Source organism: Rhincodon typus, chromosome 30 (assembly GCF_021869965.1).
Source record: "Rhincodon typus isolate 14 chromosome 30, sRhiTyp1.1, whole genome shotgun sequence".
Lineage (NCBI taxonomy): Eukaryota > Metazoa > Chordata > Chondrichthyes > Orectolobiformes > Rhincodontidae > Rhincodon > Rhincodon typus.
Genome location: NC_063361.1, coordinates 3,479,601 through 3,493,477, shown reverse-complemented (window position 1 = coordinate 3,493,477; position 13,877 = coordinate 3,479,601). Strand labels below are relative to the sequence as shown.

The 13,877-nt window shown below is 42.1% G+C and overlaps 1 protein-coding gene across 1 annotated transcript in view; it reads left to right on the top strand.

The window, feature by feature from the left end:
* ace (angiotensin I converting enzyme (peptidyl-dipeptidase A) 1) overlaps window positions 1-13,877 on the top strand; it is a 157,334-nt gene that overhangs the window by 91,347 nt on the left and 52,110 nt on the right. Inside the window, exons 7-11 of the mRNA XM_048614805.1 lie at window positions 154-326; window positions 1,108-1,331; window positions 8,640-8,784; window positions 12,409-12,507; window positions 13,735-13,857. Of these exons, the coding sequence (XP_048470762.1) occupies window positions 154-326; window positions 1,108-1,331; window positions 8,640-8,784; window positions 12,409-12,507; window positions 13,735-13,857 (764 nt within the window). The remainder of the gene's footprint in view (window positions 1-153; window positions 327-1,107; window positions 1,332-8,639; window positions 8,785-12,408; window positions 12,508-13,734; window positions 13,858-13,877) is intronic.

Here is a 13,877-nt window from a genome sequence, read left to right as displayed (position 1 = left end):
GTGCTCTCTTCTGGAAACAAAAAAATCTGAGTAAAGTAATTTACTTTGAGGTCAGAGAATATTGGGGTTATGGCTCAATGAAGGTCACAATATGGTGTTGCAGTTGTCCTGAGAAGTGACATCTCATTGAACTTCCATGACAATATCTTACAGAACTGGAATGCCACTCACATGTTCCAAGTCTCGGAGGATTTCTTCACTTCCCTTGGACTCATCAAGATGCCACAGGAATTCTGGGATTATTCAATGCTCAAGAAACCCAGTGATGGGAGGGAAGTTGTCTGCCATGCTTCTGCATGGGACTTCTACAACCAGAAAGATTTCAGGTCAGTTCTTAGCTTTGTAGAATGTGAAGATGAAAAAGAATGAGGAACATAGTGTGTGTTTGATGAAGAAAGCCCAGGGGCCAACTGGTTTGCCTTTTAGCATTTTGGTAGTTAGGTGGAGCTCTGGGGTTTTGTCTAAGGCCAAGTTGATAGGTTATTCTCCTCTGATATTGAATGTTGTGGATTCAGGTCCCATTGCTGATAGTTAATCTCATAGTGGGGGCTGAAACCTCAATAAAAGGCTGCACCCTCCCAAGTATAGGCCCAGACTAACCAGATACCTTCTCAGGAGAATGCCAAATATCCCCAGCTATTTGCAAAAGAGAAGTTCTATCCAGTCTCCTGGCTAATATCTACCCATCAACCAATATCATCAAGATGGAATGTGTGAGCATTTGTTTACTTAGTACTTGTGAAATCTTGCTATGTCTAAATTAGCCCCCTATGATATTCCTTATATTACAATGACTAAGTTCAAAATTATTCATTGGTTATAAGGTACTTGGGATATTATGAAACCCCATTATTAAATGAAAACACATGCCTTTGTACTAATAGAAGGCGATTCTCTGCTTTGTTGTAATTGGTTGGTTTGTTCTGGAATAAAAACAGAAGGTACTGGAGAAACTCAGCATCTGTACAGAAAAAAAAACAGAGCTAACTTTTCAAGGCCAGTATGATTCTTCTTCAGAGTGTTTACTTGATTTGTACTGGGAGGTGGTCAGTTGTCAGGTCTTATGGCGAAACTCTATCTTAACCATGGCCCCCTCTGGCCCCCTAGAATCAAACAGTGCACGACCGTCACTATGGAGCAGCTCTTCACTGTACATCATGAAATGGGCCATGTGGAATACTACCTTCAGTACAAGGACCAACCAGTCAGCTTCAGGGAAGGGGCCAACCCAGGCTTTCACGAAGCAATTGGAGATGTAATGGCGCTTTCAGTATCCACACCCAAACACTTGAAAGAAATTGGACTGCTGGAAAATGTTGTGGATGACCAAGGTAAGAGAAATCCTCAGAGAACTAAGGGGCTAAGGGGCGCATCAGGCTATGGCTAAGGGTGGAAGCTGATTTACTTGTAACTTTCAGAAGGCAAGAGAAGATATACTTGAAAGGAAAATATTTGCAGGTCTAATGTGAAGTTTTGAGGATAGAACCCATTCTATCACCAGAGGCATTTAGAATTAGAACACTATGAGTGGATAAACATGATCCTTTTCATCTCTGAATGGACACAATCTACCACTATATGTTTATATGGTAGCCTCAAATGATGCTTGAGTCAATTTTCAATAGACTCCAGCTACATTAAGAAAAGGTAGGAGAAGAATAACTGGATGAATCTTTTAAGAGGCTTTACAATAGATTAGGTCAAAGGACAGGAACTCTGCAGTGAGTAACTCGACTCCGTCTTCCCAAATCTACAAAGAACAAGTTAGGATAATGATGGAATACTCTCCATTTGTTAGAATTCTTTGAGGAGATAACAAGCACATTAGACAAAGGAGAGCCAGTAGATGTGATCCATTTGGATTTCTAGCAGGCCTTTGACAGGGTGCCACACAGGGGGCTGCTATATAAGATAAGAGCCCATGGTGTTAGGGACAAGGTACTGGCATAGATACAGGATTGGCTAACTGGCAGAAACCTGACAGTCGGGATAAAGGGGTCTTTTTCAGGATGGCAATCGGTGACTAGTGGATTTCCACAGGCATCGGTGCTAGGACCATAACTATTATATTATACATTAATAATCTGGATGAAGGAACTGAGGGAATTTTGCTAAATTTGCAAATGACTCAAAGATAAGACTTGGACAGGCTAGGACAGTCAGAAAAGAATGGACAAAGAATAGGTAAATGGATTATAACGTGGGAAAGTGTGAGGTTATGCACTTTGGTAGGAAGAATAAGAGCATAGACTATTTTCTAAATGGAGAAAGGTTTCGAAAATCCGAAGTACAAAAGAACTTAGGAGTCCTAATTCAAGATTGTCTTAAAGTCAACATGCAAGCTCAGTTGGTAGTTAGGAAGGTAAATGCAATGTTAGCATTCATTTCAAGAGGGCTAGAATACAAGAGCAGAGATGTACTGCTGAGGCTGTATAAGGCTCTGGTTAGACCGCATTTGGAATATGTGAGCAGTTTTGGGCAACATATCTAAGGAAGGATGTGCTGACATTGGAGGGAGTTCAGAGGATGTTTGCAACAATGATCCCAGGTATTAAAGGCTTGTCATATGAGGAGCAGTTGAGGGTTCTGGGTGTGGGCTCGACGGAGTTTAGAAGGATGAAGGGGATCTGACTGAAATTTGCAAAATACTGAGAGGCCTAGATAGAGTGGACATGGAGAAGACGTTTTGACTAGTCAGAGACACTAGGACCTGAGGGCAAAGCCTCAGAATGAAGGGTAACCCTCTAGAACTAAGATGATGAGGAATTTCTTCAGAGGATGGTTAATCTGTGGAACTCATTGCCGTAGAGGGCTGTGAAGGCCAAGTCATTGAGTTCATTTAATGTTTGAGGGTTACAGGGAGAAAATAGAGAATGGGGCTGAAAAACATATCAGCCATGATCAAATGGCAGACCAGATTTGATGGGCCAAATGGCCTAATTCTGCTGCCATGTCTATTGCCCAGATGAGTGCAGCTCCAACAATACTCAAGAGGCTCAACTTCATCCAGGATAAAGCAGTCTGTTTTACTGGAAGCCCATCCACTACCGTCCCCATTAGCATTCCCATGTAATGGCAACAATACCATCTACGAGATGCACTGCAATAACTCACCGAGGCTCCTTCAACAGCCCTTTTCAAACCCTTGACCTCTACCACCTAAACGGATAAGAACAGCAAAAGAATGAGGACGTCACCACCTCAAAATTGCCTCCAAACCAAACTTGGAAAGATAATGTGATTCCTTCAATGGGTCAAAATTCTGGTACTCTGTTTTTACTGCTATAATCTTTGTTTGCCACAATCTTTGCAGGCATAGTCTGCTTCCTCACCCAAGGCCTTTGATATCATGGCTTCTAACCACTAGAATTCCTACAGTGTGGAAAGAGACCATTCAGCCCAACAAGTCCACACCAGCCCTCCAAACAGCATCCCAACCAGAACCAAACCCCCAACCTTAACCTTGTAACCCCACATTTCCCACGGCTAACCCACCTATCCTGCACATCCCCGGATACTACAGGGCAATTTACCATGACCAATCATCTAACCTGCACATCTTTGGACTGTGGGAGGACACCCAGGCAGACATGAGGAAAATTTGCAAACTCCACACAGACAGTCACCTGAGGCTGGAATCAAACGCAGGTCCCTGAAATATTTAAGGATCATCAGAGATTCTCCTATCCCATTCTGCCACCTTTCGACCAACAGCTCTATTGGAGCTAAGGGTTTAATATACAGCCTTACATAGGTTAGAATCCAAGACATTTGCAAATGTAACTTACACCTCCTTCACCTTTATCACAGGTAAGCACTCCATATTCAACTCCAACAAGAGTTGGACAATATCCAGGCTTGGGGTGAATAGTGGCAAGCAACATTCACGCCACACAACTGCCAGACAATGACCATCTCCAATAAGAGGCAATCTAACTCCTGCCCCTTGACATTCAATGGCATTACCAAGACTGAATCTTCTACCATCGACAACCCAGGATCTGCCATTGACTAAAATCTCAACTGGACTCACCAAATAAATACAGTGGCTACAAGAGCAGGTCAGAAGCTAGGAATACATCAGCAAATAACTCACCTCCTAACATCCCTGTCCCCCAAAGCCTGTCCATCATTTACAAGGCACAAGTCAGGAGCGTGATGGAATACTCCCAACTTGCCTGGATGGGCACAGCTCCAACAACACTCAAGATGCTTGACATCATCCAGGGCAAAGCAACCCACTTGATTGGCACCACATCCACAAAAACTGTCCATTCCCACTACCATCGATGCTCAGTACCAGCAATGTGTGCCACCTACAAGATGTACGACAGAAATGCACCAAAGATTCCTAACCAGCACCTTCCAAATTCACAACCACTTCCATCTAGAAAAACAAGGGCAGCAGATACATTGGAACACCATCGGCTATGCGGTTCCCTCCAAGCCATCCATTATCTTGCGGTTGGAAATATACTGCTGTTCATTCACCATCACTGTCAAACAGCATTGTGGGTTTACCTACACCAGATAGACTACAGCAGTTCAAGAAGATAGCTCGCCATCACCTTGTCAAGGAAACTATTTATTATTTGTTAACAATTTGGATAATGGTGTATAAATGTAATATGTCCAAATTTGCAGATGACTCAAGATCAATAAACAGGATCACACTAATAATCCGAGATAGCAAGATGTAGAGCTGGATGAACACAGCAGGCCAAGCAGCATCAGAGGAGCAGGAAGGCTGACGTTTCGGGCCTAGACCCTTCTTCAGAAATCAACCACATTAGTAATCCCATACTTTTCAACCAATTCACGCCCCACTGGACTTATTTCTGCTTATCTCAACTCTACTTTTGTATTTTCCTTGTTCCCATCTACCCAGCAGCCTCTGTATTCAAAGGATCATACCCAACTATCTCCACCAGCTCTAGCATGATGCAATTACCAAACACACATTCCTCTTCCCTCCTAATTCAACACACCCAAAAGGAATATTCGCTCCTCTCATCAATTACTGCTAACAACGTCCTCTCTCCTTACAGCACCTTTTCTTGAAAGCTGTGAAAGCCAGATGCAAATCCTGTCCTTGTACCTCCTCCCTTCTCATTGTTCAAAGCCTTAAACCATCTTTCCTTGTGAAAATTTCCATTAACATTACCTCTAACAATCTAATCGACTCTATTCGCTGCTCATGTTCTGGTCTCCTCTGTAATAAGGAATACAAGTACAAACTGAATTGTCGCTTTGGTGAACACCTCTACTCTGTTCCCACATTATACTCCAATTTTCTATTTGCTTGTCAGTTGACTTTTCCATCTTGCTCATTAAGACACTTAATGACCTGTTGAGTTTTTCCAGCTCTTTATTGTTCTTATCTAACATTGCTTCCTTTTTTTCATACACTGTGCCCCTATTTATGAATCCCAGGGTACCACATACTTGATTAACAACTGTCTTAATCTCCCTTGGTACCTTTATAATTTTGCATGGAGGCCTAGCCTCTCCTCTTCCTGCACGCCTATTTGAATTCCATTGTTCTTCACATTGTTTTTCTTCATTCTTCCTACTGGATTGTATCACTTCTCACTTCCCAGTTCTAATGTCCATGTGTTACCTCCTGCTCATTATATCAGACTGTCTCCATGTCCTTTTGTAAAATTATCACCATTGTCCTCATAGTCCATAATACTTGTATGCTTCCTGTCAACTGCAAATTTTGAAATCGTGTCCTGTACACCTAAATCTACATTGTTAATGTACATCAAGAAAAGCAGTGGTCCACCCCCTAGTGATGATAATCCTCACTTTGATCTGAATAAATTCACAGAATAGAAGGGAAACTGAATTTCAATTCAATTAAGGGTGCAAGATAACCTTGATGAACATTCTTCATCTAGGTTGTTCTGTGATAATTCAGTTAAATTTCTGCTTATTGGTATGGGCAGTAGACCCTTTGAACTTGCCTCTCTGATTTTCCTTCAATGCAATAAATCCCCAACGCACGCATTTCCTGCTCACTGTGTTGTAATTACTCTATCTTCTCATTTCCCTAAGTCAGACAGCTATTGGGTCAAGTTCCTTCCAGAGGTTTCAGTACAAAATTCAAGCTGATACTGTCAGCACTGAAGGAGTGCAGCACTGTCAGAGGATGGGACGTGAAGCCAAGGCCCTGCCTGCCCTCTCACGTGTATGTGAAACACCCCACTATTTTTACAATTGGTAAAGGAATTTTCTCAGGTGACATGGCTGGTATTAATCTCCCAGTCAACATTGGGTAAACAGACTAATCTAGGGGTGGCTCAGTGGTTAGCACTGCTGCCTCACAGTGCCAGGGGCCTGGGTTCGATTCCACCCTCGGGTGACTGTCTGTGTGGAGTTTGCACATTCTCTCCGTGTCTGCATGGGTTTCCTCCGGGTGGATCTGGTTTCCAACCACAGTCCAGGGATGTGCAGGCTAGGTGGATTGGCCATGCTAAATTGTCCACAGTGTCCAGGGATGCCTTGATTAGGGCAGATGGGTCTGGGTGGGATTCTCTGAGGGTCAGTGTAGACTTGTTGGGCCAAATGGCCTGTTTACACACTATAGGGATTCTATGAATGGTTTTAATCACATAGTTATTTGTGGGAGCCTGCTGCACACCATTCACATTTTCTACATGACTACAGCAACTACACTAAGCTACATCACTGACTGTGAATCAGATCAGCCATGATCACATAGAATGGTGTAGCAGGTTCAAGGTGGCCTCCTACTCCCAATTTGTAAATTACTAATTTTGGATTTCCTAAGGTAGAATAGAAATGCTTCGTCTTCTTGTCAACGGTTTTCAAAACCCTAACTTGATGTCAGCTGGTCACCGTTTCCTGATTATTTCTTTCTTCAGTTTCCTGGCCCCTTTCCTGGGAACTGCTGCCTCTTTTTGGGGCAATAGTTTTGTGGCTGCACTTTGTCAACTCTCCCTGGTGTTACAGTGAGTGCGTGTCGACAAACTGTTGGAATGCAACCAAACCATGTTGCATCCACATGTCTGCTCATGGTAAAACCAGAGGGAAGGGTCATGCCAAGACCACACTGCCAAAATCCGCGGCTGACTGTTAACCTGGGCAGAGTCAGTCAATGTGGAGCTGGAAAAGCACTGCAGGTCAGACAGCATCTGAGGATCAGGAAAGTCAATGTTTCAGGTCCTGATGAAGGGTTTCGGCCAGAAACGTTGACTTCCTTCCTCCTTGGATGCTGTCTGACCTGCTGTGGTTTTCCAACTCCACATTTTTTGACTGTAGCTTCCAAAATCTGCAGTCCTTACTGTATCCTGTTATCCAGATCACAAAGGTCTGGTTGATTTTCCTGTCACTTGGCAAGCATAACATTTTATACACACCTACAACTACCAGAAACAGTCTGCATCTAATTAACCAGTACCATCATTTTCCAATCAGAAGCATTTACACTATATCGCCCCATAAGCTGTATCTTTCTCATCATAAAAGAGTGGATTATTCAATATCCCACTGACTAGCTTTCTCAGGTATAGTGTGGTAACAGTGAATAGTGCCCTCTGATAAAGATTGGAAACTCAGAAATCAGTTGATCAGACTGAACACAATAGTCTGGGGTGCTGTTGTAGAGCAGAAAGCAAATAGAACTTGTCAAGGTATGACTTTTGCCCAGTATTCGCAGAGTTTGAACTATATGCTCAAAAAAAGTTCATAGTTGGAAAGAACTTCTTTCCTAGTTATTTCTATTACCTTGTTCCTTTTATATAGTTTAATAGATAAATGAGAGTTAATCTAGGGGTAAATTGAAGTTCCAACCATTCTGATATATAACACAGTCACTGGGTGGGGTATCAGCAGCTCGGGCAGAGAGCTATTGATGCTCCGTCCAATCTTCTCCAGTCTATTTCTTGTTAGTAATAGTTAAATATCTCAGTGTTAATGTATCCTGGAAAAAGTTATTAAGACATAAGAAAACCCATTTTGTTACGTCTTCTGCTAATATTTGTGTTTCACCCTTCACTACAAAGTACTAGAAAGCACCTAGACTAACACAGGAAGAAGGTCAATGCATTTACCTATGGTACCCAGGCCTTACCATCATGATTACAATACTGCTGTAAGTGAGCCCTCTCTAAAGCCTCAATATCCCTCTATAGAATGGTGCCCAATGCATGAGAGTTGTATGAGACATTATGAGTGACCATGGGATTATAGGCAAATGGGAGAACCTTCAGGAAAGGAAAGAAAACTTGCCGGGCGATGGGGATAAGAGCCTTAACAAAGCAGGTAAGATCACTCAGATCTCAGGGTAAGATGTCACCCAGTTAGGACAGAAATGAGAAATTTTGTCTATCGATGGATGGTTAATCTATGGATTTTTTTTTACTACAGAGGCCTGTTGAGGTTGTGTTGTTAAGAATATTCAAGGCTGAGGTAGACAGAATTTTAATCAGTAAGGGATTCAACACTTACGGGGAAAAAGGCAGGAAAGTAGAGTTGAGGATTGTCAGATCAGCCATGAACTCATTGAATGTTGTAGCAGACTTGATGGTCTGAATGGCCTACGTCTGTTTCTACGTTTTATGGTCATTCAACTTCTATTTTACTCAACCCAGTCGTCTGATTTTCTTTGACAGAAGCCGACATTAATTACCTCCTGAAAATGGCCTTGGAAAAAATCGCCTTCCTCCCATTCGGGTATCTGATTGACCAGTGGCGCTGGGGAGTGTTCAGTGGGCGGATTACACCAGAAAATTATAACTTTGAATGGTGGTACCTGAGGTAAAGTAACAACATTTCTCGTTCTATTAAGGGAGACTTTATACTGATAGAGAGGGGCAGTGGAGGAATTCTAAGTAGCAGTGTAAATAGAAAGATTGATGGGGATGATTGATTGATTTTATTGTCATGTGTACCAAAATGCAGTGAAAAGCTTTGTTTATGAGCAGTACAGGCAGATCACAGCAAGCAAAGGATGTACAGATCAAAAAGACTTAGAGACATACAGGTTACATTATTTGAGGCTAGAGTCCATTTCATCAGTCTGATAACAGCCTGAAAGAAGCTGTTCCTGAACCTGCTTGCGCCTGTGTTCAGGCTTCTGTATCTTCTGCCTGACAGAAGAGGTTGTAGGAGATCATTACCGGGGTGTGATGGATCTTTGATGATGTTGGCAGCCTTTTCGCGGCAGCGAGCCATGTAAATGGAGTCCACAAATGGAAGGTTGGCTTCCATGATGGTCTGGGCTGTGCACAGCACCTTCTGCAGTTTCCTACAGTCCTGGGCAGAGCCGTTATGCACCCGGACAGTATGCTTTCAATGGTGCATCTGTAGAAGTTGGTGAGGGACCTTATGGAAATGCCAAATTTCCTGAGCCGCCTGAGGAAGAAGAGGCGTTGTTGTGTCTTCTTGACTGTCGCATCTATTTGGGAAATCCAGGACAGGTTGTTGGTTATTGTCACTCCAAGGAACTTGATGTTTTTCACTCTCTCACCTTCAGTTCTATTGATGTAGATGGGGGCGTGTTCTCCTTTTATCTTTCTGAAGTCGACGATCAGTTCTTTAGTTTTGCTGACATTGAGAGACAGATTGTTTTCATTGAACCACATCACCAAGCCCTCTATCTCACTTCTGTAGTTTGACTCATTGTTGTTAGATATCCATCCCACTACGATGGTGTCGTCAGCGAATTTGTAGATGGCGTTCATTCGGAATTTGGCAACACTGTCATATGTGTACAGGGAGTACAGTGAGGATGCATCCCTGGGGGGCTCCAGTGTTGAGTGTTATTGTGGAGAAAGTGCAGTTACCTATCCTCACTGATTGTGGCCTATGGTTCTGAATGTGAAGACTGCAGGTAAAATAGAAAAGAAAGATGTAAGAGTCAGAGCATATAGTAACTCTGAAGAACTAAATTGCATTTATTTCAATGCAAGGGGTCTTACAGGTAAAGTTGATGAACTCAGGGCATGTTTAAGAACATGGGATTGGGACATCATAGCTATTACATAAACTTGGCTGATAGATGAACAAGGCTGGCACCTCAATGTTCCGAACAGGGCAGGTGACTGAAGTAAAAGTGGGGGACCTCTTTGGGTCTAGCAATCATAATTCTACTGGTTTCAAAATGGATATGGCAAAGGATAAGCTTTCCATAAGAGTTAAAGTTTTTAATTGGAGAAAGGCAAATTTTAATGGTATGAGACAATAACTTTAAAAAGTTGATTGGACTAGACAGTTCACACGTAAAAGGACACCTGACAAGTGGGAAGCTTTCAAGAGTGTGATGACGAGAGTTCAGAGCATTATGTTCCTGTTAGACTGAAGGGCAAACTGGTAAGAGTAGGGAACAATGGATGAATAAAGGTTTTGAGGACCTAGTCAAGAATAAAAGAGAATCTTATTTTAGATATAGACAACTTGGCTCAATTGAATTTCTTAATCAATGTAAAGAGTATGGGGCATTCTCAAGAAGGAAATCAGGAAGGCAAAGAGGGGATATGAAATAGCATTGGCAGATATGTTTAAGGATAATCCACAAAAAGCTTCTACAAATACATTAAGAGCAAGAGGGTAAATAGAGAGAGGGTAGGGCCCCTTAAAGATCAAGGAGATCATCTTTGTATTGAAACCCAGGAGTTGGGAGAGATACTAAATGAGTATTTCATGTCAGTTTTTACTGTGGAGAAAGAAATGGAGTCTAGAGAATGCAGAGAAATAAACTTTGATGTTTTAAAAACTGTTCACATTACAGAAGAGGAAGTTTGGGAGGTCTTAGAGAATATAAAGGTGGATAAATCTCCAGGACCTGATCTAATGTATCCCAGAATGTTGTGGATGTAAGGGAGGAAATTACAAGACCCCTTGCAGAAATATTTGCATCATGTATAACTATGGATGATGACTGGAGGGTGGCTAATGTTGTACCTTTGTTTAAGAAAGTTTGTAAGGAGAAACTATAGAACTGTGAGTCTGACATCAGTTGTGGGTCAATCGTTGGAGGTAATTATAAAAGATAGGATTTATGGGCATTTAGAGAGACAAAAATTGATTAGAGACAGTCAGCATGGTTTTGTGTGAGGAAAATCTTGTCTCACAAACTTGGTTGAGTTTTTTGAGGAAGTTACCAAAAAGAATAATGACGACAGAGTAGTAGACGTTGTTTATTTGGATTTTAGTAAAGCTTTTGACAAGGTTCCACATAGTAGACTAATTAGTAAAGTTGGGTCACATGGGATTCAGGGTGAACTTGACAATTTGATACATAATTGGCTTAACGGTAAGCGACAGATAGTGGTAGTAGAGGGTTGCTTTTTGGACTGGAAGCCTGTTACCAGTTGTGTTCCACAGGGATTGGTTCTGACTCCTCGTTCATTTGTCATTTGTATAAATGATTTGGATGAGAATATAGAAGACATGGTTCGTAAGTTTGTAGATGACACCAAAATTGGTGGCATTGTAGACAGTGAAGAAGGTTTTCTAAGATTACGAAGGGATCTTGATCAAATGGGTCAATGGGCTGAAAAATGGCAGATGGAGTTCAATCTGGATAAATGCAAGGTATTGCATTTTGGTACAACAAACAAAGATAGGGTTTATACAATTAATGCTAGGGCCATGGGTAGTGTTTTGGAAAAGAGAGACCGAGGGGTGCAGGTACATAATTCTTTGAAGTTTGCATCACAGATAAACAGAGTGGTTAAAAAGGCATTTGGTATGCTTGCCTTCATTGCTCAGCCCTTTGAGTATAGGAGTTGGGAAGTCATGTTGAGGTTGTATAGGACATTAGTGAGGCCTCTTCTGGAATACTGGTCACCCAGTTATAGGAAGAATATTATTAAGCTGCAGAAGGTTCCGAAGAGATTTATCAGGATGTTGCCAGGCATGGAAGGTTTCAGTTATAAGGAAAGCCTGAATAGACTGGGACTTCTATCACTAGAGTGTAGGAGGTTGAGAGGTGACCTGACAGAAGTTTATAAAATAATTCGAGACATAGATAAAGTTAAGGGTAGTTGCCTTTTCCCCAGGATGGGGGATTTCAAGACTAGGTGGCACATTTTTAAGGTGAGAGGAGAGAGATTTAAAAAAGACATGAGAGGCAATGTGGAATGAACTTTCCGAGGAAGTGGTGGATGTGGGTTCAATGACAACATTTAAAAGACATTTGGATAAGTACATGGATGGGAAAGGTTTGGAGTGATATGGGCCAGGATTAGGCAGGTGGGACTATTTAGTTTGGGATTATGCTTGGCATGGACTGGCTGGACCGAAGGATCTGTTTCTGTGCTGTATGACTCTATGACTCTATGACTATAACAGAACATCTAACGGCCCATAAAAAGAGGATAACATAGCAGTTTGTGTTTGAGTCAGGACTTGGTTTGTGATTGCTCTTTTCTTTTCCAGGACAAAGTACCAAGGGATCTGCCCACCAGTTCCAAGAAATGAGAATAACTTTGACCCTGGTGCCAAGTACCACATCCCCGCAAACACACCTTACATCAGGTAAAATTGTCTGAGGGGGTTGAATTTCAGAGATGCTGATAAAAACACAAGAAACTCAGGGTGTGATATTTTCCTCATTGAAGGTGGTGAAGGATTAGGGAACTCACCCTCTCCCTCACCCCTCACTCATTAACGTCTGAGTGAGAAGATCCATGGATAAATTTCCCAACCAGGCACCATTTAGATAACTGAAATAGTCAATTAATAGCCATGTAAGGACCTTAACTCACCTCTCTATAATTACCAGGCAGATGAGTTGGGCGCCTAGTGTCCTAACCTAAAGCAATCCGCCTGTGGGAACTGCTCCAAATGCCCCAACCTGGAGGCAATCAAAGACATGGATCCGAGGCAAAGGAGATAACCTCTGAAAGCTACCCTCCTATCCTTGCCTGCTATCTGTCCCCATCTCATGAGAACAGCACAAAAAGACATCTTCTCACCATTGGATCTCCCAAGCTATGGCCACATAAGGAGATATTGGTTAGATGACCATCACTTTGGTCAAAGAGGCAGGGTTCAATGAGTGTCTTAAAGGAGGAGAGGTGGACAGTTGTAGGGAGAGAATTACGGAGCCTGAAGACAGGCAACAGAAGACATGGCCATTAGTGGGGATTAAAATCAGAGAACAAGAGGCCAGAACCAAAAGAATGCAGACTATGAAACTGAAGGAAGTTACAGAAATATGGAGGGACAAGGCTATGAAGGGAAGTTGAAAACAAAGACAACTTAAAAGTTAATTTTTGATTGAGTGGGAGCCAAAGTTAATCATCAAGCAGAGGGATGATAGGAGAATGGTTTTCCCAATATTGAATTGGACGATGTGATCGCCTTATCCAGCACTGGATGTCAGGTTAACAGGGATGAATGAGAATGAGCTGAAGCAGTGATGATGTTGGAATCAGTGGTGTTAACAATAGCGCAGATGCATGGTTGGTAGTTCCCCCAGGGTCAACTCTGACAACAACATTGTGAAAAGTCTGGGCAAGTGTCAGACAGTTGACAATGACAGGAGGGGAGTTGGTAGCTCAGGAATGGAGCTTGGAATCTAAAGAACGGGGATGAAGGATCATTTCAAATATTCTGAAAGGAAAGGGATTAAAGACAGGTAAATGGAGTGAGTTAACACCAATGATAATTGAATTCAATAGCAAGAAGTCTCAAACATTTGAATGGCTTCCTCCAGTTGCTATTTTTCCTCAGAAACCAAGTTTCTCTTACCATTTACAGGTACTTTGTGAGTTTTATCCTGCAGTTTCAGTTCCACAAAGCTCTGTGCAATGCTTCAGGACACACAGGACCTCTGCATAAATGTGACATCTACAAGTCTGTTGAAGCTGGCAACGTTCTCAGGTAGGTATTGATTTTTTTGA